Source organism: Podarcis raffonei, chromosome 13, assembly GCF_027172205.1.
Source record: "Podarcis raffonei isolate rPodRaf1 chromosome 13, rPodRaf1.pri, whole genome shotgun sequence".
Taxonomy (NCBI): domain Eukaryota; kingdom Metazoa; phylum Chordata; class Lepidosauria; order Squamata; family Lacertidae; genus Podarcis; species Podarcis raffonei.
Window position 1 is genome coordinate 17,036,778 of NC_070614.1, and position 27,395 is coordinate 17,064,172.

General features: G+C 41.9%; 2 protein-coding genes and 1 long non-coding RNA gene across 5 annotated transcripts in view; 2 read left to right on the top strand and 1 right to left on the bottom strand.

The window, feature by feature from the left end:
- Positions 1 to 27,395, top strand: part of LOC128399653 (vomeronasal type-2 receptor 26-like) — a 75,040-nt gene that overhangs the window by 9,066 nt on the left and 38,579 nt on the right. For all 3 annotated transcript variants that reach the window (XM_053361298.1, XM_053361297.1, XM_053361299.1), the window contains exon 4: positions 398 to 1,258. In XM_053361298.1, coding sequence (XP_053217273.1) covers positions 398 to 1,258 — 861 coding nt within the window. The remainder of the gene's footprint in view (positions 1 to 397; positions 1,259 to 27,395) is intronic.
- LOC128399655 (vomeronasal type-2 receptor 26-like) lies at positions 503 to 17,087 on the top strand. Its single transcript, XM_053361302.1, has 7 exons — positions 503 to 602; positions 3,547 to 3,673; positions 10,174 to 10,456; positions 11,227 to 12,075; positions 13,959 to 14,186; positions 15,289 to 15,415; positions 16,180 to 17,087. The coding sequence occupies exons 2-7, from the start codon at positions 3,642 to 3,644 to the stop codon at positions 17,079 to 17,081; spliced, it is 2,421 nt and encodes an 806-aa protein (XP_053217277.1). The 5' UTR covers positions 503 to 602; positions 3,547 to 3,641; the 3' UTR covers positions 17,082 to 17,087.
- On the bottom strand, positions 23,295 to 27,295 carry LOC128399670 (uncharacterized). Its single transcript, XR_008327249.1, has 3 exons — positions 26,551 to 27,295; positions 25,361 to 25,506; positions 23,295 to 23,436 (listed from the first exon to the last, which is right to left on the bottom strand). It is a non-coding gene; the product is annotated as an uncharacterized LOC128399670 (long non-coding RNA).

The window sequence follows — 27,395 nt, forward strand, 5'->3', positions numbered from 1 at the left end:
ATTAGTGGTTTGATAGATGTATGGAAAGGAAGTTAAGACACCATGAAATGAGAAGCTGAAATGGAGTGATGAAGAAAAAGGGATGAAATGGAGAAAGAAAATGGAGGAGAGGAAATTAGCAGTGCAGGAAACCAAGGACTACAAACTTAAGAGGGAAAGGGGGGGGGGAGAGAAGAGGTAAAAGGGAATGCAAGGAAATGGGCATGCGGGGGTGGCAGAGGATGAGGCAGAAGCTGAGAAGCTCCATGGAGGCAAGATCTGCTGCCCTTCCCAACTTTCTGGAACCTGCCTTCTTAAGGCAACTGGCTCATTTCACCTTCTGTGTGGTCAGGCCCTCAATGGACATATGCAGCCTGTCTTCCACCTTTACAGATTATGCTTCTTTATTTCCTTCTAGCTCACTTATGGCTCCTTTGCTCCAGAGGATGCTGATCAAAGCCAATCCGCTTCCTTCTACAGGATGGTGTCAAATGAAGCCCATCAGTACACTGGGATTGTTGAGTTACTTCTGCACTTTGGTTGGACATGGGTTGGATTGCTTGCTAGTGGAGACAGTGGAGAGAGATTTATTCAGACGCTGAAACCTCTGCTCTACCAGAAAGGTATTTGCTTGGCCTTCTCAGAGACAACCCTGAAAACGACATATTTGGCTGAGTACTATGTCATGTATTTCCACTGGGTCCAAATTTATCAAGCTATTATGGAAAGTAAAGCCAAGGTGGTGGTTGTCTATGGAGGAACAAGGTCCATGCTTGCCTTGCGATCAATGGTAGCACTAGGTTTACTGGAAAATGTGACCAAAACCTCTGAGGGCAAGCTGTGGATTCTGACAGCACAGCTGGATTTCGCAGCATTAACCTATCAAATGAGCTGGGATATGCAAGTCTTTCATGGTTCCCTCTCCTTTACAGTTCATTCAAATGTGGTGCAAGGTTTCAAAGCCTTTCTTCAGGCACAAAATCCTTTTGAGGAAGATGGAAATGGCTTTGTCAAGCAGTTCTGGGCACAAGTATTTCTCTGTTTATTTCCAAACTCCAATACACAAGAGCAGGCCAGTGGAACCTGCACTGGAGAGGAGAAACTGGAAGATCTCCCTTCACCTGCATTTGTGATGAGCATAACTGGCCACAGCTACAATCTCTATAATGCTGTCTATGCCACAGCACATGCTCTACATGCCATGTTCTTGTCCAGGACCAAATACAGGGCAGCAGTAGAAGGAGGGATGCAGGAGCTTCAGAAATTCCAGCCTTGGCAGGTAATTCTTTCCATGAGATACATTTTATTTGACCTGGGCAGTGATACATAAAACAGTACAGTGGTACCTCAGGTTAAGTACTTAATTCGTTCCGGAGGTCCGTACTTAACCTGAAACTGTTCTTAACCTGAAGCACCACTTTAGCTAATGGGGCCTTCTGCTGCTGCCGCGCCGCCAGAGCATGATTTCTGTTCTCATCCTGAAGCAAAGTTCTTAACCCGAGGTAATATTTCTGGGTTAGCAGAGTCTGTAACCTGAAGCGCATGTAACCCGACGTACCACTGTACCCTGAAAAAAATCAAGCTTCAGTGTAAGACCATATTCTCCCCTTGTGTGCAGAGAAGCTGCTCATTAAGGATTAGCATAGTGAAATATCAGGCCACATTGCTTACAGCTGTTAAGCAGGAGGACCCAATCCTGCACTATCCTGCTTTTTTGTGAGCAACTTCCTTTGTGTGCATGGCAAAACATGCAGCAACCAGAAGCATTGAAAGACACACTGTAAGACCTTAAAATATGCCATTTCCAGTGAATTCCAGAATATCCCACTTCATTAGCACAAAAATAGATCACATGCTTAGCAGGTCCTACATGGTTTACTTACAAAACTCTTCAAAGTTCAAAGGTTTTTTGGAACACAGCACTCAGAAAAAAGTTGCAGAAGCAGAAGACATAGCTTGGTTACAAAATGGCAAAAGTTCCTAAACTTTTTATTGGTATAGAAAATGGTAGTTTCAGACTACGTTCTTGTCTGAAAGAAGCGGCTTCTTAAATCCATCTGGCTGTAAGGAACAGCTCAGAACTCCATTCAAACCAAATTCAAACACAGAGTAAGCAGAACAGAAGGCTTTGTTGCCCATTTCTTCCCAAGCTAAGGGGAAGTGACATAGGCCAAGCCTCTCAGGACACTTTACAGCATTAAACCTTTTAGGTATGTATTACAAGACATTTGCATTACTTCAAAGTTACTCTATTTCTTTCAGTGCAGCTCCACCCCTTTCTTAGGAGTGTCTCCTTTAACAACTCTGCTGGGGAAACGGTATCTTTTAGTGTGAACAGGGAAGTAGAAGCTGGCTTTGATATCACCAACCTGGTCACTTTTCCAAATAACTCCTTCATGAGAGTCAAGGTTGGAAGGGTAAGTGGGGAGGCTGCCGCAGGCCAGGAATTCACCCTTGATGACAACGGAATGGTATGGCACAGAAGCTTTCAGCAGGTGAGGCATAATTCCTACAGCAATGAAACATAGGAAAAGAGAACGTTATTCTACTTACATATCATCAGTCCAGCACATACATGCCTTTCTAGCCAGATTCGAAACTTTTTCCTCTGCACTGCTTAAGAATAATAGAATCTTAGAGTTGGAAGTCATCCTGAAGGTCATGTGGTCCGGGATACAGGAACCTCAACGTAAGATGACCTTGCTGGCTCAGATCAATGCCCAACTAGTGCAGAATAATGCCATTGGCCAGTCTTGTCCAGCATCTGGATATGGCATGTGGCTTTTGGTTGGGGCTCTTTTCATCCAAGTGCGTTTCATGAGTTTCTTGGGAAGAAGATGCAGGTGTTTGCTGCTTGCAGTTCAAATGCATGATGGTTGAGAAGGAAGTAGGGGCTGTGAAGGTTTGTGGGTAGCTATTCTTTGTCACCAAGTGTAGAATGAAGAAAGGGACTTCTTAGATCGGAGAAGAATCAGCCCTCCCCAAGAAGGCTTGCCTGGCACCTACCTACATATCTATAGGCACCAGGGGAAAACATTCCCAAGCCATTGGTGACTTAAACTATTTATGGTCTTTCAAACTGGGATGTTACTGTTTCTGTTTGTCATGCTTTTCCTTTTTATGTTTTTATAATGTAAACTGCCCTGTGGCATGGTAAAATAAATAAATAAATAAATAAATAAATAAATAAATAAGGTTCTGAAAGTGGCCAACCAGATGTTTGTAGGACATGATCATAAGACCTCTCTCCCCTTTTGTGGTTTCTGACAACTGGTATTCAGCACCGTACTGCCTCTGACCATAGAGTAAATGCATACCCTCCACCAAGGATGGTAGCCTCTAATAGGTTTCTCTTCCATTAGTTTTTCCAATCATCTTTTAAAGTCAGCCAAGTTGATGCCCATCACTGTCTCTTGTAGAATTGAATCTCATCGTTTTAGCTATACTGCGTGAAAAAGTGCCCCAATCAATCAAAAATTAACTTCATTGGATATCTTTGAGTTCTAGTATTATGAGAGAGGGAGAAAAGCTTTTTCTTACCCTCTTCCCCATTATCTACATGGGCAGGTTTCACCCCTTTCTGAGTGTAACCCAAGTTGTCCTCCTGGTTCCAGCAAGGAGAAGAAGGAGGGGGAGCCATTCTGCTGCTATGATTGTGTTCCATGTCCTCAAGGCAAGATTTCATCCCAGAAGGGTAAGAGACGCAGGATATATAATTTTCCAACCGTATGTCATGTTAGAAGTTGAGGAAAAGGATAAATCAATCAATGGTGATATGTGTGTTTTTGTACATATTGTTTGAATGGAGAACTGCATTACAAATGTTTAGAGAAGTACACATTTTTAAGGGCATCTGTACTTTGGTCAGTGTGTTGGTTCAAGGAGTGCAATGTAGATAGCGTTCTCATTCAAGTGGCATAAAAACCAAATTTCTCCTCCATCCATATTGGCACATAGCCCCCACAAAGAAATATGGACCTTCTCCCCCCCCAAAAAAAAGAAAGAAAGAAATGGTTTGATACCCATTATCTAATTTTTGTTATAGGTTAAGGTACAGCAGACAATTTTGACCAATTTTGACCAGTGATATGACTGGGCAGGAGAAACCTATCTTAATTCAGGCAATAAAAAATAAACATGCGTATGGCTGATGCGTGATCGCACACCTGGGTGGGGTGGAATGGGGTCTGCATAGGGCATGGGTGTGGAACGGGCTGGGAATGGAACCCCTGTGTAAAATGGTCATGGACTGTACCTGTTCTGAACAATAACAATGTGGTTTATGGGAATTTACCAAGCCATCACAGGATCACCCCACATTACCCAACACAAAGGTTGAAGTAGGGTTCTTAGGCATCACTTTCAGTTTGGTTACTATGGAAATATCTGTGATAACTCTAACCTTAAGTGTTCCATACTCACAGCATGTAGTTACTATTCTAACATCTGAAATCTGAACGCATTACTTTCTTTCCAGACATGGAAGATTGCGTTGGGTGCCCCAAAGACCACTATCCAAACATGGAACAATCGCAATGCATTCCAAAGACCATCAGCTTCCTGTCTTTTAAAGAGCCTCTGGGGATGAGCTTAGCATTGATTGCTCTTTTTCTCTCTATCCTCACAGTGGTGGTCCTAGTCATCTTCATTAAACATCGGGACACACCCATTGTCAGAGCAAACAATCGGGACCTCACCTACACTCTCCTCACTTTCCTCCTGCTCTGCTTCCTCTGCCCATTGATCTTCCTCAGCCCTCCAGAAAGAGTGAGCTGCCTGCTCCGACAAATGGCTTTTGGCCTTGTTTTCACAGTGACCGTTTCTTGTGTTCTGGCCAAAACTGTCATGGTGGTTCTGGCCTTTGTGGCCACCAAACCAGGATCCAGAATGAGGAAGTGGGTGGGGAAAAGATTTGGAAGTGCCATTGTGATTTCTTGTTCTCTTATTCAAGTGGGCATTTGCACTGTGTGGTTAGGAATCTTTCCCCCATTTCCTGATTCTGACATGCACTCAATGAGGAGAGAAATCATTCTAGGCTGCAACGAAGGGTCAGTTGCCCTGTTTTACTGTGTCCTGGGCTACATGGGCTTTTTGGCCATTATCAGCTTTGTTGTGGCATTTTTTGCCAGGAAACTGCCTGAGAGTTTCAATGAGGCCAAATTCATCACCTTCAGCATGTTTTTGTTTTGTAGTGTTTGGATTTCCTTTGTTCCGGTCTACCTGAGCACCAAGGGGAAATACATGGTGGCTGTGGAGATCTTCTCCATCTTAGCCTCCAGTGCTGGCTTACTGGGCTCCATCTTTGCTCCCAAATGCTACACCATTGTGTTGAGGCCGGATCTGAACAGCAAGGAGCAGTTAATAAAGAGGAAATAAGAAATTATCCTATCATCTTTGTGGGGTTTTTCCTACCAAAATATGAGCAATGTAATCTCTCTTTATCCACACCATTCAATTATCTTGTGCCAGGTATAGCTCACTTTGGGAGGGAATTGGTAATCAGGCCTCTTGCTTTCCTTTTCTTTACCTGAGAAGCACATTTTAGGTCTGAGCTGGTTTCCTCTTACTCAGACCACCTGGTTCTTAGAAGCCTCCCTTGCATTCCTATACCAAGAATTTGGAACTTTCAGCATTGTAAATAAGCCTTGTTTTGCTGCCTGTGTTTTCTGACTGTTGTGTGGGAAAGCACATGAACCTTGCCTTTGAAGAGTTTATAATTATTACCAGTTCTTAACTTAACAAATGTGTGGTCTTATTCTATGCTAAGGGAAGATGGAGGTCATATTTTAAAGGTCTAGCAAACTATATTTCCCCACTTTAATTTGCTGCATATTTAGATGGTATATAACTCCAGTGAAACTTGGAAAGATGTTTAAAGTTAGTAATAAATGTTGGAAATGTCAAGAGAAAGAAGGAACATTTTATCACATGTGGTGGGAATGTAAGAAAGTGAAAAGTTTTTGGGAAATGATTTATAACGAGATGAAAAAAATGCTGAGATATACTTTTGTTAAGAAACCAGAAGCATTGTTACTAGGCATATTAGGTAACGATATTGAAAAGACAGATGTGAAGTTATTTAGATATGCAGTTACAGCAGCCAGAATCTTGATGGCCCAAAAATGGAAACAGGAAGAAATGCCAACGAGGGAAGAATGGAGAATGAAATTGATGGAATATGCAGAAATGGACAAATTAACGTGTAAAATTCGAAACCAACGCGATCAGAGATTCACCGAGGACTGGAACAAATTTACAGAGTATATCAAAACTGTGTGTGATCAGGAAATAACACTTGTTGGATTTCAGGAAGCTCTGTGAAAAGAATAGTTAGGAATGCTGCTTAAAGGAAAAGATAAAATAAGGATTGTTAAAGTGCAACATAAATTTAAGGAATGTGAAAAGTTGTGATAAATATGGAAATTGTCAGATAGGCTGATGGAAGTCTACAAGATGTATAAGTTAAATTGGATGTTAAATTGTAATTGGAATGGTTATTGGAAATTTGAATAAAAATTAATTATAAAAAAAAATAATTTGCTGCATATTTTGTGATTTAAAATCTCGGGTGGAAATCTCTCACCAAAGAATTTGTGCCCCAAACCTGGATCTTGGCATCCAGAGCATTCTCCTTTGTTGATACCTATTTTTCCTTCCTTCCAATGCAAACCACGTACAAAACTCAGCCCTTTTCACCATTCTTTTGTCTTGGCATAATTGTCTTTTTTTTTTTTTAAATAAATTTTTTATTAATTTTCCAACACATATTAAAAGACAATACAAAACAATACAAAAACAAACAAACATATAAACATGTATGATTTCTTAACCTTCTTTTCCTTAAGCCTTCTTTCAACGACTTCCCCATACCTCCTTTTTCTGCATCCCTGTTTTAAATTTTTCCAGCAACCCCTAGTTTTAATTACTTATGGCACTTCCTTTAAATCTTTTTTTCTCATGTCCAATTGTTTATCGCTGCAATTCTATTTTGCATTACTCAAAACATTTTAACACTCATTAATTTTACAACAGTTCTTAAGATAAACTTTAAATTTCTTCCAATCTTCTTCCACCGTCTCTTTCCCTTGGTCGCGGATTCTGCCGGTCATCTCAGCCAGTCCCATGTAGTCAATCACCTTTGTCTGCCATTCTTCCAGTGTGGGTAAATCTTGTGTCTTCCAGTACTTTGCTAAAAGTACTCTTGCTGCTGTTGTCGCATACATAAAAAACGTCCTGTCTTTCTTTGACACCAATTGGCCTACCATGCCCAAGAGGAAGGCTTCTGGTTTCTTCACAAAAGTGCATTTAAGCACCTTTTTCATTTCATTATAAATCCTTTCCCAGAAAGCCTTAATCTTTGGGCATGTCCACCAAAGGTGATAAAAGGTACCTTCAGTTTCATTACATTTCCAGCATTTGTTATTGGGCAAATGATAAATTTTTGCAAGCTTGACTGGAGTCATGTACCACCTATAAATCATTTTCATAGTATTCTCTCTTAAGGCATTACATGCCGTGAACTTTATACTGGTGGTCCATAACTGTTCCCAGTCAGCCAACATAATGTCGTGTCCAATGTCTTGTGCCCATTTAATCATAGCTGATTTAACCATCTCATCCTGTGTGTTCCATTTCAACAGCAAGTTATACATTCTTGACAAATTCTTAGTACTGGGTTCCAAAAGCTCTGTTTCTAACTTCGACCTCTCCACCTGAAAGCCAATTTTCCTGTCCTGTTTAAAAACTTCATTTATCTGGTAATAATGAAGCCAGTCTCTTACTTTGGACTTCAATTTCTCATAACTCTGCAATTTAACTTTTCCCTCCTCATACTCTATGATTTCCCAATATTTCGGCCATTTGGATTCCATATTTAATTTTTTCACTTCCTTAGCTTCCATCGGTGACAACCACCTGGGTGTTTTGTTTTCCAACAAATCTTTATACCTAATCCATACATTATATAGGGCTTTTCTAACAATATGGTTTTTGAAACCTTGGTGGATCTTAACCTTGTCATACCATATATATGCATGCCAGCCAAATCTATTATTGAACCCTTCCAAATCCAAAATATCTGTATTTTCAAGAAGCAGCCAGTTTTTCAGCCGTCTTGGCATAATTGTCAGAAAACTAATGAACTGGTGTTCAGATGGGAAATTTTGGGAGGTCAGATTTATTAATGCTGACCAGTGCAAATAATTAGAGACTGGCTAACTGTTCTTCTCTTCCTCATTGCTGTTAATTCTGCATGCCCTTTTGTTGTCCCATAAATAGACAGAAACCACTTTGGATGAAAAATCAGAAGCAGGGGATTTTTTTTGCTCATTTTCTGAGAGCTTGTTATTACCTCACCTGTAATTATCACTTTCATCATGACTTAGTCTCCCTTGGATAATGTCTCAGTAGATTTCCAGGGAATACTAACCAATGTCAAAACATGGGTATTATAACCTCTTCCTGACATTCTAAGCAAGGGAGAGGACAGAGGAAGAGGAAGGATTTTCACTTTTCTTTTAATCAACTTGTAAAATAGGATTTTAATTTGTGAATTGTTAGAGAAGTGCTGTTCACGACAGGGCAGAATATTGTACCGAGTGGTTGTTAAGCAAGGTTCATGTGCTGGATGGAAATAAGGGTGTTGATTAGAAAGAATATTTGCTTCAGTATGCTGCTGTTTATTGTGCCCCTTCTCTTTCATCTGCCACATTTGGTGTTCTATCATACCTCGAGTTGCACCGTCCATGATCTGTCCAGAATTCCACATGAATACCACCTACCTGGTGATCTTATTGTTGGTGGACTTGCTTCCCACCTCCTTACTGCTTTTGATGAAGAAAACTTCGAAGAGAGGCTAACTATCCATCAACTTCTTAATAACTTGTAAAGAATTCAAATGTCAAATAATCAGCTGATACTGACATATCCCCCAGCTCTAACCAGGCCTATTTAGAAGCTGGTTCCACTGATTTCAGTGGGATTTACAACCAGGCAGATGGTGGGGGGGGGTATTTACAAAGCTGAGGAGTTGGCTTGGAAGAAGGGAGATGCAGATCTGAATGTGACAGTGAGATGAGAGAGCCTGGTCTTGTTGATGTGTTCTCTCCTCCCCACATCCCACCAAACCTCTTCGAAGTAGAGGTTAACAAGAGAACTCACAGATTAAACCTCCCTAGTTTAAGATAGAAAGCCCTTCTCTGTTCTTAATGCTCACCTCAGAAAGTCTCATGTGAGGGGTATTAAAGGCTCACTTCTCCTTTGAGGTGGCACTCAAAGAGCCACTGATGTTCTCATCTAAATCAAGCTAGACAATTGTGTTTATAATTTATAGAAAGGGCCTGGATCAGATATATTCAGACTGTATTCAGCTGAAGGTAGTGATCAGTGAAGAAATGTCAGTTAACTGTTAGTTGGGAGAAGTTCTGAGGGAGGTGTGAGTTCCAATTGAGCAGTAAAGATCAGGTTTTCCTGGAGGAAAATGGCAGGACTAGGGGAAGTCTGAATGAGCCCTACATTAAGCTAAAATGCTGCTCAGTTCATACCAGAAGAACATTATAAAAGCAGATTTCTTAAATGATCTCAGCTGTCCAAGCAGGCAGGAACATAATCTGATGAGTTTGCCAGTCAGAGGCAGATTGTACCTAGCTGCTAAACCAATTTGTGAGTGAATTGGACAGGAGGGGAGGCTTAGGGATGTTGGTATGAGAAAAAGATTTAGATGCTGGTGTCAGCAAGAATATCTCTTCGATCTTCAAGAAGTGTTGTCAAGTATATGATGGACCCCAAAGTAAACATCAATATTTCATTATTGGAATGGGGGGAGGGAATTCTAATCAGTTCATATTCAAATGTGAAACTACAAAAAAAGAGATGTTCTAAAAATATATCAGAAATAAAACACAGCCATCATTTGAAATTCACACTTCTCCGAATTGTTCAATGCAGTTCTCCAGCTAAACAATATAAACAAAAATGAATATTTGGAGGTCCCTAAAGTATCCCTTAAAATGATAGATTAGTGTAAGTGGAATACAAGCGGAATACAATGCATTCCTGTGGGGAAATTCTTCTGCAGATATGCAGATATTAGGGTACAATTTGCACTAAGATACTGAAGATTCATACAGAAGCCCATTTTAAAAGAATAATGCATAGGATATCCCCCAATGATATAGCATAAAATTCTCATTGCAGTATTATTCCAAAGAACTACCAGCATATTCTGGCCTTGGTATTTGCTGTCAAGGAGATCAACGAGAACCCCAAGATCTTACCCAATATTACACTGGGATTCCACATCTATGACAATTACTTTGATGAAAGGATGACCTACTGGGCTGCTCTGAACTTTCCCTCGACACTTATACCCAACTACAAGTGCAACATCCAGAGACACCTGGTGGCAGTTATTGGGGGACTGGACTTTGATACCTCTGTCTACCTGGCAAACATCTTGGGCGTCTACAAGATTCCCCAGGTAAGATAGTGCCTTGGGCATTTCACACTCAGTCACCATGATATTTTCTATCCAGAAAGGATTTGTATAATAGAGAAATAGTTGTGAGAGACAAAGGAGAGTGATTCTGCCCTTCACAAAAAGTGTTCCCAGTGTGCTTTGCACAGTTAAATAGAATGCATAGCATCAAATTGTCAGTGTCTATGGATGAAGAGAAGGTAATGGGATGGTGAAAGAGTTCTCATCTCACCCCACTTCCTTATCCACACACACCTAAAAACATGTATCCAAATTCCATTCTGCCGACTGACACCCTCTCACCTTTGCTCCATGGCCTACTGGTTGGAGACGGAAGTTGCTCATTTGCAAAGGTGGAAGCCTGCCAATCAGGAGTCAGCTGCCCACACATTGTGGCACTTGATGGGGATTCTGTGTCTTAGTGATTTGAGAGAAGAAGGGAAGACACCATGAAATCAGGAGCTGAAATGCGGTGAAGCAAAGAGAAAGAAACAGGGGAGAAGAAAGCAGCAACACAGGAAGGCATAGAGGAAAAAGCGGAGAAAGAAAAGGAGGAGGGAGGAGAGGAAAGCAGGAGACTGGGCGTGCAGGGGTGGCAGAGAAGGAGGTGGAGGCTGAGAAACACAGAGTGCAATCTGCCACCCCCCTCCCAGCTTTCTGGAACCTGCCTTCTTAAGGCAACTGGCTCATTTTGCCTCCTAGGTGGGAAGGCCCTGGATGCACATACCCAGTCCATTTGCAATAATAGATGATGCTCCTTTATTTCCCTTTAGCTCACTTATGGCTCCTTTGCTCCAGAAGATCCTGGTCAAAGCCAATCTACTTCCTTCTACAGGATGGTGCCCAATGAAGCCCATCAGCACACTGGGATTGTTGAGTTACTTCTGCACTTTGGTTGGACATGGGTTGGGTTGCTTGCTGCAGAAAGTGGAGAGAGATTTATTCAGACCCTGAAACCTCTGCTCTCCCAGAAAGGCATTTGCTTGGCCTTTGCAGAAACAAACCTGAAAACGACACATTTGGCTGCGTACTATGCCATGTATTTCCAGCTGGTCCAAATTTATCAAGCTATTCTGGAAAGTAAAGCCAAGGTGGTGGTTGTCTATGGAGGAACAAAGTCCATGCTTACATTGCGAACAATGGTAGCACTAGGTGAAATGGAAATCGTGACCAAGATATCTGTTGGCAAGGTGTGGATTCTGACGGCACAACTGGATTTCACAGCATTGAGCCATCAAATGAACTGGGATATGCAAGCCTTCCAGGGTTCCCTCTCCTTTGCAGTTCATTCAAATGTGGTACAAGGATTCAAATTCTTTCTTGGGGCACAAAATCCTTTTGAGGCAAATGGAAATGGCTTTGTCAAGCAGATCTGGGCACAAGTATTTCTCTGTTCATTTCCAAACTCCAGTACAGAGGAGCAGGCCAGTGGAACCTGCACTGGAGAGGAGAAGCTGGAGAATCTCCCTTCATCTGGTTTTGAGATGAGCATAACTGGCCACAGCTACAGTATCTATACTGCTGTCTATGCCATAGCACATGCTCTACATGCCATGTTCCTGCCTGGAGCCAAATACAGGAGAATGGTGGAAGGAGAGATGCAGGAGCTTCAGCCTTGGCAGGTAATGCCTATCATGGGATATACTTTATTAGACGTAGGCAGTGATATGTAAATAGTACCCTGAAAAAATTCAAACTCCACATTCTCCGCTTCTGTGCAGAGAAGCTGCTCATTAAGGACTAGCACAGTGAAGTATCAGACCATCTTGCTTTAAAAAAAAACAATTTATTTTTTTTTACAAATTCATTCACATGCATAGTATTATTACAGATATTAAAACTTGCACATGATTCTTCTGAATCTCAAGATTTCCCTCCTCCCCTCCATGGGTTCTTTAAATAACTTTTTAAATTGTATATTATAAATCCATCTAATTTATCATCCTTCGTTGTATCCAAGTCCAATGTATCATTGCAAGAGTTATTTAAAATCTGCCAATGAGTTCAAGCGTTTACAGTGGTCTTTCAAGTATAATATACCGTATTTGCGCACTGGCCCATAGGGCACACTTATTTTTTTGCATCTATAAATATTAATGCTGCTTGCTTATCATTCCTGGCCTCCAGATATTCTATCACATCAATTATATTTCTCATGTTATCCTTCATCTGCCAACCAAGAAGAAAGCTGGCTTAATCTTGATGGATGAAATCCTTTTCATTCTATTTGCCAAATATTGGCGAATAGTTTGTAGTCATTATTTCACAAAGAGATTGGCCTGCAATTTTTAACTGACAATAAATCTGTATCTTATTTCGGAATCAATGTAATATATGCCTCTTTCCGAGATTCTGGCAGTTTCTCTGTATTTAATATTCCATTCATTATATCCTTAAGTGGTTGTGCCAGAAAATCCTGTACTGTATTGGCTGCACCCAAATATAAGCTGCACCTTTAAGATTCGAGGGGGGGGGAGAGAAAAAGAAAAAATACCTGAATATAAGCCGCTTCATTCCTCACTGCTCCTGGCTGCATACTGGGGGGGTGTGATCTGCATTGCTGGCAGCCTTATCCCTTCCCGGCCTTGGGGGAGAAGACGTGGGACTATGCACGGGGCAGGCACTGCTTTGCCACGCTCCTGGCACTGTTTGCCCAACGCTCCTGGCTACATATCATAAGGTTGCGAATATAAGCCGCACATTAACTTTTCACTGTCTGAATTTGGGAAATCTGCTCCACTTCTTAGTGGGGAGGAGTTGCGGTGGACCGCGCGACCTCCCACTCTCCTCCTGGAGGTGGGGGATGAAGTCCGGCATTGCCAAGGGGATCCCGGTCATGTCATCAGCCAGCCGGCCAATCCGGCGGCTGGTGGGGGTGTGGTGGAGCTTATATTCAGGCCAATACGGTAATTTCTTATAATACTTAGCTGATAGTCCATCCGGTCCTGACGATTTACCAGCTTTAGCCTGGCCTATTCCCTGTTGCATCTCCATCATTGTTACTGGTCCATTCAAAGAACTGATCTTCTCCTTTGGAATTTTTGGTCAATTGTTCTGCTTTAAATAACCTTCTATTTTTTCTCTGTGTTCCTCACCAGCTCAATATAGCTCTGTGTAATAACTGTTTCCTTATATCTTTTGGATTGTCTACTATTTTCCCTTCTGCTTTCAGTTTATTTATTAAATGTTCACTCTCTTTTTTCTTTAACTGCCATGCCAGCAATTTCCCTGGTTTGGGTTATGGTCCAAAAGTGTCCTAAGTTGTATCTCTGTTTTTTTCTTAAATCCATGTGGCTGTAGGGAGCAGGTCAGAACTCCACACACACCAAATTCACATTTAGAGTGAGCAGAACAAATGGCTTTGTTGCCTATTTCCTCCCAAGGTAAGAGGAAGTGACATAGGCCAAGCCTGCCAGGACACCTTACTCTACAGCATTAAACCCTTTATGTATGTATTACAAGACATTTGCAGTACTTCAAAGCTACTGATTTCCTTTCCATGCAGCTCCACCCCTTTCTTAGGAGTGTCTCCTTTAACAACTCTGCTGGGGAAACGGTATCTTTTAGTGTGAACAGGGAAGTAGAAGCTGGCTTTGATATCACCAACCTGGTCACTTTTCCAAATAACTCCTTCATGAGAGTCAAAGTTGGAAGGGTAAGTGGGGAGGCTGCCACAGGCCAGGAATTCACCCTTGATGACAACAGAATGGTGTGGCACAGAAGCTTTCAGCAGGTGAGGCACAATTCCGACAGCTATGAGAGATAGGAAAAGAGAATGTTATTCTACTTACATATCATCAGTCCAGCACATACCTGCCTTTCCAGCCAGATGCTAAACATTTTCCTCTGCACTGCTTAAGAATAATAGAATCATAGAGTTGGAAGACATCCTGAAGGTCATGTGGTCCGGGATACAGGAATCTCAATATAAGATGATCTTGCTGGCTCAGATCAATGCCCAACTAGTGCAGAATAATGCCATTGGCCAATCTTGTCCAGCATCTGGATATGGCATGTGGCTTTTGGCTTGGGGCTCTTTTTGTCCAAGTGCATTTCATGAGTCTCTTGGGAAGAAGAAGGTGTTTGCTGCTTGCAGTTCAAATGCATGATGGCTGAGAAGGAAGTAGGGGCTGTGAAAGTTTGTGGGTAGCTATTCTTTGACACCAAGTGTAGAATGAGGAAAGGGGCTTCTTAGATCGGAGAAGAATCAGCCCTCCCCAAGAAGGCTTGCCTGGCACCTCCCTACATATCTATAGGCACCAGGCGAAAACATTCCCAAGCCATTGGCGACTTAAACTATTTATGGTCTTTCAAACTGGGATGCTACTGATTGTGTTTGTCATGCTTTTCCTTTTTATGTTTTTATAATGTAAACTGCCCTGTGGCATGGTATAATTAATAAATAAATAAATAAATAGATAAATAAATAAATAAATAAATAAATAAGGTTCTGAAAGTGGCCAACCAGATGCTTGTAGGAAACCCACAAAGAGGACATGATCATAAGACCTCTCTCCCCTTTTGTGGTTTCCGACAACTGGTATTCAGCACCGTACTGCCTCTGACCATTGAGTAAATGCATTCCCTCCACCAAGGATGGTAGCCTCTGATAGGTTTCTCTTCCATTAGTTTTTCCAATCATCTTTTAAAGTCAGCCAAGTTGATGCCCATCACTGTCTCTTGTAGAATTGAATCTCATAGTTTTAGCTATACTGCGTGAAAAAGTGCCCCAATCAATCAAAAATTAACTTCATTTTTTATCTCTGAGTTCTAGTATTATGACAGAGGGAGAAAAAGCTTTTCCTTACCCTCTTCCCCATTATCTACATGAGCAGGTTTCACCCCTTTCGCTATGTAACCCAAGTTGCCCTCCTGGTTCCAGGAAGGAGAAGAAGGAGGGGGAGCCATTCTGCTGCTATGATTGTGCTCCATGTCCTCAAGGCAAGATTTCATCCCAGAAGGGTAAGAGAGACAGGATATATAATTTTCCAACCGTATGTCATGTCAGAAGTTGAGGAGAAGGATAAATCAATCAGTGGTGATATGTGCATTTTTTTATGTATTGTTTGAATGGAGAACTGCATTACTAATGTTTAGAGAAGTTCGCATTTTAAGGGCATATGTACTTTGGTCAATTTTTTGGTTCAAGGAGGGCAATGTAGATAGCGTTCTCATTCATAAAAACCAATTTTCTCCTCCATACCTATTGACAGATAGTCCCCATAAAGGAATATGGACCATCTCCTAAAAAGAATCGGTTTGTGAACCATGATCTAATCTTCGTTACAGGTTAAAATATAGCAGGGAATTTTGAACTCAATGCACCAGTATTATGACTTCTTATGAGACACCTTCTTTAATTCAGGCAATAACAAATAAACATGTCTATGAATGATACGTGATCATACACCCGGGCGCGGTGGAATGCGTTCAACCTAGTATGGGGGGGTGGAACGGGGCTGGGAATGGAACCCCTGTGTAAAATGGTCATGGACTGTACCTGTTCTGGACAATAACAATGTGGTTTATGGGAAGTTAGCAAGCCATCACAGGACACCCCACATTACCCAACACAAAGGTTGAGGTGGGATTCTAATGCATCACTTTCAGTTTGGTTACTATAGAAATATCTGTGATGACTCTAACTTAACCTTATGTGTTCCATACTCACAGCATGTTGTTACCATCCTAACATCTGAAATCTGAACACATTACTTTCTTTCCAGATATGGATGACTGTGTTGGGTGCCCCAAAGACCACTATCCAAACATGGAACAATCGCAATGCATTCCAAAGACCATCAGCTTCCTGTCTTTTAAAGAGCCTCTGGGGATGAGCTTAGCATTGTTTGCTCTTTCTCTCTGTCTCCTCACAGTGGTGGTCCTAGTCATCTTCATTAAACATCAGGACACACCCATTGTCAGAGCAAACAATCGAGACCTCACCTACGCTCTCCTCACTTTCCTCCTGCTCTGCTTCCTCTGCCCATTGATCTTCCTCAGGCCTCCAGAAAGAGTGAGCTGCCTGCTCCGACAAATGGCTTTTGGCCTTGTTTTCACAGTGACCGTTTCTTGTGTGCTGGCCAAGACTATCACGGTGGTTCTGGCCTTTGTGGCCACCAAACCAGGATCCAGAATGAGGAAGTGGGTGGGGAAAAGTCTGGCAAGCTCTATTGTGATTTCTTGTTCCCTTATCCAAGCAGGCATTTGTTCTGTGTGGTTAGGAACCTCTCCCCCATTCCCTGATTCTGACATGCACTCTGTGATGAGAGAAATCATTCTAGGCTGCAATGAAGGGTCAGTTGCCCTGTTTTACTGTGTCCTGGGCTACATGGGCTTTTTGGCCATTGTCAGCTTTGTAGTGGCCTTTTTTGCCAGGAAACTGCCTGAGAGCTTCAATGAGGCCAAATTCATCACCTTTAGCATGTTCTTGTTTTGTAGTGTTTGGATCTCCTTTGTTCCAGTGTACCTGAGCACCAAGGGGAAATACATGGTGGCTGTGGAGATCTTCTCCATCTTGGCCTCCAGTGCTGGGATACTGGGCTCCATCTTTGCTCCCAAATGCTACATCATTGTGTTGAGGCCTGATCTGAATAGCAAGGAACAGTTAATAAAAAGGAAGTTGTAAATTATATCATCATCTTTGTTTTGTTTTTTGTACCATTATATAAATCAAAATAATCTCTCTTCATTCTTATCATATAATTATGTTGCATTTCATCTGTTACAATTCCTACCTGCAGGTCCTTTAAAAATCCTTTGGAGTCTCTGAGACAGGGGTCCCCAACCTAGTCATTGATACCACATAATATTGAGGCCTAACTAGAACACCAAAGTGTAATTAATTAGAAATTAAATAAAATACCGTTTATTGGGAGTCTTGTATATTTATTTAGTTATAGCTGGCTTCTCATTCTTTTCTGGGTGATTCTCTAGTAAGTAAAGTTTCAGTTGAGCTGCTATATATTGTCAGCCAGAATTCACGAGAACTCAGTTCTGGCATCTTACACAAAGGCACTATTGCCATTATAATAGAATGGGAAGGTATTCATGATGTGTTCTGGCACATCTTTTTCTAGAAAAATAACACTTGCTTCTGTCATGTCAATAGTTGTGGGCAATATTTGCTATTTCAGGGATTAGTGTTTACTTAAAACTCAATGTGTAACAATTGTGGTATTTTTAATGGGCATATTGTTATAAGATATCAGTATTTTCAGCCCTCCCATTGCAAGGATCACCTGATCCTATTGTTTTACTTTCATACTGTGAGAAAGGAGGGGACAGAAGCTACTCTTCAAGACTTCCATCTCTGGTACTGTTGTTCTTTTTCTTTGATCTGTCTTGCGAAGAGAAAGGATGACTGTATGAGTGCTGCTCCTCTCATACATAATTATGTTCTTTTATTTGATTAATTGGTAGAAATAAATTAGGTATGCTGCAATACCTCCACAGCTTTGCTTCTGTTTACTCTGCTGAGTTTGGGTGCTCACATGAGCAGATGAGTCCACAGCACCAGGACCTGCTCCTCGGGAATGCTGCGTTGGTGTTCCTGTGTTCCTGTGATCGGAAGGTCAGAGAAGGTGCTCTGGCAGCCCAGCCCATGCAGGCGCTGAAGATGTGGGCTGATTGTGGGCGTACTGAAAGTAGGCCCACCATATTGCTCTATGGGATACAGGTTGCTAGGAGGACTACAAGATTTATTAATATCACTAATGAATGGAAACTATGCGACATAAAAATAACGGGTGTGTAATCTGCACCACCCCATTGGTTCTAGGCCCCAAATCTTGGAAATCAGAACTCATTAGGTGTAACATACACATGTCATTTGTGTATGTAATTGACGAGGTAAATTAAAAGTACAGTGGTACCTCCGGTTGCGGACGGAATCCATTCCAGAGCTCCGGTCAGATCCCGAGGTTTTCACAACCAGAGGTGCCTTTTCTGCACATGCGTGTGGTGCAGTAGGGCGCTTCTGCGCATGCATGCATGCATGGCAAAACCTGGAAAAATATTTCCGGGTTTGCTGCATGTGTATTCCGAAGGATACATAACCAGAGGTGCTCGTAAGTAGAGGTACTATCTGAATTAGTAGACAATAGGGATGGAAGATCCTGCCAATTTTGATTTTACCAGATTCTCATTTTGTTCATGTTAAATTCAGATCTCCATATTTCTGCATGTTTTTTTATTTAAAAATATCCTCATGAAAATTCTTAAGCATTGTTGTGTCAATTTCTACCAATAAGCACATTTTTCTTTACTTTTTAAATATACATTTTTATTAGTTTTTACATATATTTTCCAAATAGAACATCTCATCTCATCTTATACAACATTTTGGCAATTTTAGCCTGAGACTCCCATCAACCGCGTCTAATGATTTTCCAACCTCATCTCTTAATCTTACATTTATTATCCTACCTATTACTTTTAATAACCCATAACTTAAAATCCATTCTCATAAATCTTTTCTGCATATTTCATATAGGTCTCCTTACAAAACTTCTTGTAGTCCTACAAGCATAGTCAGTTGGTTACAATTGTCTTTCAAATAACTTGCATATTTACTCCAGTCTTTCAAGAATTTCTGGTCCCGCTGGTTTCGAATTCTCCCTGTCATCTTATCCAATTCTGCGTAGTCCATCAATTTTATCTGCCATTCCTCTTTTGTCGGTAGTTCTTCAATAAACACATTTTTCTATGCTGTGTCGGCATTTTTGCAAGCTGTGTGGTAATGTTGTTTTCACTATGCACTATTTGTTTGCTTCTGATATTCAGAAAGAACAAACATGATTGTTTCCATTTTAAACAGGAACTGAATTGAATGTCTCCCCCATCCCAGCAGAAATCTTTGTTTCTCCTCCTTATATGATACCTTCAGCAGGCTTCAAAAAGGGGGTCCCTAAAATACACAAGCAGACCTGTGATCCATCTTGTGGAGAAAATCCTCCCAATCTCAGTCTCCATTGGCTCAGAAAAAGCCAAGCAATTTCCATTTTCTCCTACAAAAGCAGGACATAGCTCAGCTGATTCCAAGTCAATTGAAACCAGTCAAAACGAAAACATGGTCTTCACCATTTACTGGAATATCTCCAAGGCCACCTCCCACATTTAAGCCTGCTCTTCCAACTAGTCTCATGGAACCAGTCTCATCTAACCAACATGCTTCAGTCTGAGTTAATGCATGATGGGGTTAAGACCACAGAGTAAGCTGTTGTGCCAGGCTTAGCTCGCCTTAGGAGTGACTAGATCTGTGCTGGTTCCTCCAAGCACAGACCGCATGATTCTAACAAGTCTCTCATATATTCCTGTACCAATAATATGGAACTTCCTCCACTGTAACTAAGCCAAGTTTTACTGCCTGTGTTTTCTGGATGATGTGTGTCCTTTTTCTATGCTAGGGGAAGAGGGATGTTTTGGACTCAAGAGAATATATTTTAAACTTCTAAAAGCTTAATACAAACACAAGCCACCTTTCATCATTCTTTAATCTGTCTTGGTATAATTGTCAGTAAACTAATGAACTAGTGTTCAGGTATGAAATTTTAGGAGATTAGATTAATCAGATAAAGCATTTCAGGATAACAGATTGGCTCACTGTTGTTTTCTTCCTCGTCCTGAATGTCCTTCTGTTCTCTCATAAAGAGAAAGTTTTTGTTTTGTCATTTTCTGATGTTCCTGGTGTAAAGAGAGCTAGTTACTATCTCATCTGTAATAATCATTCTTGTAATTACTAAGTGTCCCTTGGGTAATGTCTCAATAGATTTCCAGAGAATACAATCCAAAGTCTAAACATGGGTATAAAAAACCCTTCGTGCCATTCTAAGCATAGGAAAGCACAGAGGTAGAGGAATGATTTCTGCCGTTGAGTTGTAGGATAGGATCTTAATCTGTGAGTTGGTAGGGAAGTGTTGTTCATGTCAAAACAGAATATAGAATGGAGGATGGTTCTGAAGCTAAGGTTCATTTTCTAGATAGAAATGAGGGTGTCTGATAGGGAAGAATATTTGCTTCAGTATGCTGCTGTTTATTGTGCCCCTTCTCTTTCATCTGCCACTTATGGTGTGCAAACATGCCACGAGTTGCACCGTCCATGATCTGTCCAGAATTCCACACGAATACTACCAACCTGGTGATCTTATTGTTGGAGGACTTGCTTCTCACCTTCATTCTGCTTTTGACAAAGAGGACTTCAAAGAAAGACTAGCTACCCATCAACTTCTTAATATCTTGTAAAGACTTCATTTGTCAAGTAATAATAATAATAATAATAATAATAATAATAATAATAATTTATTTATACCCCGCCCATCTGGCTGAGTCCCCCCAGCCACTCTGTAATCAGATGATACCAAAACATTGCCAAGTGCTAAACATGCTTACTGATGAAGCCAGTTCCACTTATTTACTTCCAGGCAGAGGTGGAGGGGCAAGCTCGAGTTGGCTTGGGAAGAGAGAGATAGGGATCTGAATGTGTCACTGAGATGAGAGAGTCTTGTTTTGCTGATGTGCTCTCTGCCCCCCCCATATTTCTTTCAAGAATAGTTTAAAAAGAAGACACATCTTAAACTTGCCTAGTTTAAGAGGCAAAGGTCTTTCTGTTCTGAATATTGAAGTTCACCTCTGAAAGTTTGGGGTGAGGGGTCTTAAAAGCTCACCTCTTAGAATGTGGAGTTCTAAGAGACCCAGGTGTTCGCATCCATGTCAGGCCTGACTCAAATAACACTCCTAGTTAACAGGTCTGAAAACGATGAGACCTGTCACAGGTCTGAAAATGATGAGAAGTTATCCATTAAGCTAGGCTACCTACTTCTCTGTATTCTGATGCAGGTTTTTTGTTGCATCAGATCAGTACCAGTAGATAAATGTATGTATGTCTATGTTTTGTGCTTTCAAAATATTTTCATCGTCTCTGTTGATATTTGTGTGTTACTGTCAAAGTTTGAAACCCTGTGCTGTGGTGCATGCCTCTTTGGTGAAAGCTGCTTGGTGATGGGGGGGGGGAGAGAATTGCGTTTAATATTTATAGACAGCCCTGGATAATGCATATTCATTTTCATTAGTCTGGGCAAGAACAGATTGTGATCAGTGGAAGGTTCTGATCAGTGAAGAAATTGCAGTTAACAGTCACTTGGGAGAAGTAAATAGGGCGGTGGGTGGTAAAGTCCAGAGAAAGTGGACAGCTAAGGTTAAGCTATTTAACCCACTGTGTTAACAATATAGTAGTAGTAATGGTAGTAATAGTAGTAATAATACCACGCCCACTCTGGGTGGTTTCCAGCATATACAAAAACATAATAAAACATTAAACCTTACGAACTTAATGCTGAATTTTGTGCTGAATATCAGAACCAGTGGGCTGGTGTCTTTTTTAGGCTAAGAATCTGCCCAGTTTTTATCAGAAGAGTGTCATAAAAACAGATTTCTTAAATGACATGAATTATCCAAGCAGCCTGAAATATAATTGAGTAATGTAAGTATCAGTGAAAGTGGTATAGTATACAAGTAGAAAAAGGCATCCTTTAAGAGGAAATTGATTTGCAGATACCTGTATCTTAAAGCACAATTTGCAATAAGACACTGAAGAATTCTCGTGAGGTCCTAATTTTTTAAAAAGAATATTGCATAATGTATCTCCCTAGTATACATCATGAAATTCTCATTGCAGTGTTGTGCCAAAGAACTACCAGCATATTCTGGCTTTGGCCTTTGCTGTCAAGGAGATCAATGAGAACCCCAAGATCTTGCCTAATAACACATTGGGATTCCACATCTATGACAGTTACTTCAATGAAAGGATGACCTACCGGGTCACTCTGAACCTTCCTTCCACACTTCTACCTAACTACAAGTGCGACACCCAGAAACATCTGATGACAGCTGTTGGGGGACTGGACTTTGATACCTCCCTCCAAATGGCAGACATCTTGGACATCTACAAGATCCCCCAGGTAAGATACCACCTTGGGGACTTCAGACTCATTTACCATCATATTTTGTATCCAGAAAGGTTTTGTATAGTAGAAAAATAGTTGTGATTGACAGAGAGTAGTCCTTCCCTCCACAAAAAGTGTTTCCAGTGAAATGCAATGGAGAAGGAAGGGGAGAGTGAAATAAAGATAGAGAGTATTGGGATGGACAGAAGGTACAGAAGATAGAGAGCACTAACTCATCCCTGCTTCCTCACCACTCCAAAACACGCTTCCACTTTATATTCTGCTAACTGGTGTCTCTCTTAACTTTGACCCATACCTTAATGACTGGAGACTGAAGCTGCTCTCCTGCAAAGCTGGGAGCCTGCAAAGCTGGTAGCTGCCCATGCATTGTGGCACTTGAGCGAGATTCTGTGCAATAGTGGTTTGATAGAGATGTGGGAAGGAAGGGAAGTTAAGACACCATGAAATGAGGAGCTGAAATGCTGTGGTGAAGCAAGGTTGATGCAGGAGAGGAAAGCAGCAGAGTAGGAAAGCAAGGGGTTCAAGCTCAAGAAATATAAGGAGGGGGGAAAGAAGGCATTCAGGGGTTTCAGCGCAGGAAACTGGGCATGCAGGGATGGCAGAGAAGGTAGTCAACAAACATGGGGTGGACTTAATGGAGGTCAGATCTGCCACTCCTCCCAGCTTTCTGTAGTCTGCCTTCCCGAGGCAACTGGCTCATCAGGCCTTCTGTGTTGGCAGGCCCTCAAAGGACATATACAGCTTATCTACTCTTACTGAATATGTTCCTTTATTTCCTTTTAGCTCACTTATGGCTCCTTTGCCCCAGAGGATGCTGGTCAAAAGCAATCTACTTCATTCTATAGGATGGTGCCCAATGAAGCCCATCAGTACACTGAGATTGTTAAGTTACTTCTTCACTTTGGTTGGACGTGGGTTGGGTTGCTTGCTGGAGATAATGACAGTGGAGAGAGATTTATTCAGGCCCTGAAACCTCTGCTCTCCCAGAAAGGCATATGCTTGGCCTTCTCAGACACAAACCTGAAAACGACATATTTGACTGAGTATTATATCATGTATTCTGACTGGATCAAAATCTATCAAGTTATTATGGAAAGTAAAGCCAATGTTATTGTTGTCTATGGAGGAACAAAGTCCATGCTTATCTTGCGATCAATGGTAGCACTAGGTGAATTGGAAAATGTGACCAAGACAACTGTGGGCAAAGTGTGGATTCTGACAGCACAGCTGGATTTCACAGCAATGACCTATCAAATGAGCATGGATATGCAAGTCTTTCATGGTTCCCTTTCCTTTACAGTTCATTCAAATGTGGTGCAAGGATTCAAAGCCTTTCTTCAGGCACAAAATCCCTTTGAAGTGAATGGAAATGGCTTTCTCAAGCAGTTCTGGGCACAAGCCTTTCTCTGTTTATTTACAAACTCCAATACAGAGAAACAAGCCAGTGGAACCTGCACCGGAGATGAAAAGCTGGAAGATCTCCCTTCGTCTGGTTTTGAGATGAGCATAACTGGCCACAGCTACAGTCTCTATAATGCTGTCTATGCAACGGCACATGCTTTACATGCCATGTTTTTGTCCAGGACCAAATACGGAGCAGTGGTGCAAGGAGGGATGCAGGAGCTTCTAATGCTACAGCCTTGGCAGGTAATGCCTACACACACACACACACACACACACACACACACACACCTGGGCAGTGATATGTAGGACAGTATGATCAGATTCTCTCTTGCTGTGTAGAGAAGCTGCTTGTGGAGGAGTTGCACAGTGCAGGTTCAGACCGCCTTGCTTACAGCCGTTAAGCAGAATGAATCCTGCACTGTGCTGGTCCTTCACAAGCAGCTTCTCTGCACTCAAGTTAAAAGAAGGATCCAAGCCTACACTAAGAGGAGAAAGGGAGAGCTGGCAGGGAGAGGCAGCCAGAGCTGGAGAAGAATGTAGCTGAGGCTGAGGAACGGGGATTGGGAACAGTGAGCAGAGCTAGGGAAGTACTCTTTGGTGCAAGAACCCCACCAGAGGTTTAACGCAGCAAAGCATGCAGCAAACAAAAGCATGGAAATATAGGTTGTTTCATACTCTTGTCTGTAACAAAAGAGACTGGGTAAATCCATATGGCTGGAGGGAACAGCTCAGAGCTCCGCATGCACCAAATTAAGATGTGGACTGAGTAGAACAAAAGGCTTTGCTGCCATTTTCTCCCAAGGTGAGGGGAAGTGAGCCTGGCAAGGTAGCTTACTCTATGGCATTAACCTCTGTGTGAATTAATTAGACTCAAGTATGGTGAGCTCCCGTTGCTCAGTCCCTGCTCCTGCCAACCTAGCAGTTCGAAAGCACGTCAAAGTGCAAGTAGATAAATAGGTACCGCTCCGGTGGGAAGGTAAACGGCGTTTCCGTGCGCTGCTCTGGTTTGCCAGAAGCGGCTTAGACATGCTGGCCTCATGAGCCGGAAGCTGTACACCGACTCCCTTGGCCAATAAAGCGAGATGAGCGCCGCAAGCCCAGAGTCAGCCATGACTGGACCTAATGGTCAGGGGTCCCTTTACCTTTACCTATGCTGTTTATATGAGGCTGGTTACCCTACCATTCTCTTGAAAGAGGGGAGATATCCAGGCAATGAGACCTGAAAGCCTTGGATTTTTTTCTCATTGTTTCTTGGTTGGGAATGCATTGAGATTTCCCCCCAGGAAATAATGGAAAGCATTAGCTCCCTATGAAAATGCTCACCTTGTGAATTATTTCTAAGGAATGCATTATGTTTGCATTGCACGACCTGCATCCTGGGTGCCAGTACGGAGAGAGATTTACATTATTCATAATTACTGTTTTTATTTCAATGCAGCTCCATCCCTTCCTTAGAAGTGTCTCGTTTAACAACTCTGCTGGAGAAACTTTATCTTTTAGTGAGAATGGGGAAGTAGATACTGGCTTTGATATTACCAACCTGGTCACTTTTCCAAATAATTCCTTTGTGAGGGTCAAGGTTGGAAGGGTGGATGTGGAAGCTGCCCCGGGAAAGAAAACATCCATTGATGACAACAGAATGGTGTGGCACAGTAGCTTTTACCAGGTGGGGCATAATTCCTATACCTACGAGAGATAGGAAAACAGAATGTTCTTGCACTTATAGATCATCAGTCCAGCACATATGTGGCTCTCCAGCCATATTCAAAACATTTTCTTCTACACTACATGGGAACATAAGATGAGCTTGCTGGGTCACACCCACGGCCCATCTAGTCCAGGGTAACACCAATGGCCAGTCTTGTCCAGCATCTGGATATGGCATGCATGGAGCTTGGGGCTCTTTCTGTATCAATGTACTTCATGACTTTGTTGGCAAGAAGAAGGTTCCTTGGAGATCAAATGCTAATGGTTGACTAGGAAGCAGGGGCCACAGAAATTTGTGCACAACTGTTCTTTGTCCCCAACTGTGGAATGAGGAAAGGGGCTTCTTAGATTGGGGAAGAATCAAACAATAAATGAGGGCAAAGGTATAGAAAATCAACTCTCCCAAGGAAGGCTCGTTTGGCCCTTTCCCCTACATATCTTTAGGTGTGAGATGAAAATATTCTTCTTCACCTAGGCCATTTGCAGATTAAACTGTCTATGGCCTTTTAAACCAGGGGTGGAGGCGGAGGCAGGTATTGCTTTGTTTGTTACTGTGTTCTGCATTTTCGTATATTTTATACAGTCGTCCCTTGGTTGACGAACGTATTGCAAGTCGAATGTTTTGACTCCTGAACGCCGCAAACCTGGAAGTGAGTGTTCCGGTTTGCGAATGTTCTTTGGAACCTGAACAGCCAACGCAGTTTACGCAGCTTCTGATTGGCTGCGGCCAATCAGAAGCCACTCCTTGGTTTCCAAATGTTTTGGAAGTCGAACGGACTTCCTGAACTGAATCCGTTTGACTTCCGAGGTACGACTGTGCTGTAAACTGTCCTGCAATCTTCCGATGAAAGGAGGTATAGAAAACAAATAAATAATAAACCTGGTTCTCAAACTGGTCAACCAGATGTCTGTAGGAAACCTGCAAGCAGGATCTGACCACAAGACCACATTCCACACATTCTCCACATTTTTAGATCATTATTGGCACTACAGTCCCATGGACTGCAAGAAGATCAAGCCTACCCATTCTTAAGGAAATCAGCCCTGAGTGTTCACTGGAAGGACAGATCGTGAAGCTGAGACTCCAATACTTTGGCCACCTCATGAGAAGAGAAGACTCCCTGGAAAAGACCCTGATGTTGGGAAAGATTGAGGGCACAAGGAGAAGGGGAAAACAGAGGATGAGATGGGTGGACAGTGTTCTTGAAGCTGCCAACATGAGTCTCACCAAGCTGAGGGAGGCAGTGGAAGACAGGAGTGCCTGGCGTGCTCTGGTCCATGCGGTAACGAAGAGTTGGACACGACTAAATGACTAAACAACAATTGGCACTACACTACTGTCCTCTCCTGAAGGCATAAACTTTTACATGTGCTAAGAATGAAAAATTGGGGGTGGAACAGGTATTCCTTTTGTATATGGGGATAATGGGGGCAGAGCTTATGAAGATAAGCCCCCAATCCTCTTCCCAAATTGAGTCCTCATGCATTCTGTGCAGAACGGGGCTCAAAGATGGTCAGTTTCAGCATTCTGTTTTAAAACCATGGAAAGCAGAAAGGGTAATTTGACCCTGATTTTGGAATATGTTGTTCAGTGCTTGCTAGTTCTAGCTAATTTCTGTGTGCTAAACTGTTTATGTGTTTATTTAAATGGGCAGGTTCCACCCCTTTCTGTATGTAACCCAAGTTGCCCTCCTGGTTCCAGTAAGGAGAAGAAGGAGGGGGAGCCATTCTGCTGCTATGATTGTGCCCCATGTCCTCAAGGCAAGATTTCATCCCAGAAAGGTAGGAGACACTATATATATATGAGATCTTCGGATGAAGGGTAGTATACAAACTTAGTAAATAAGAAAAATAAGGAAAATGAAATG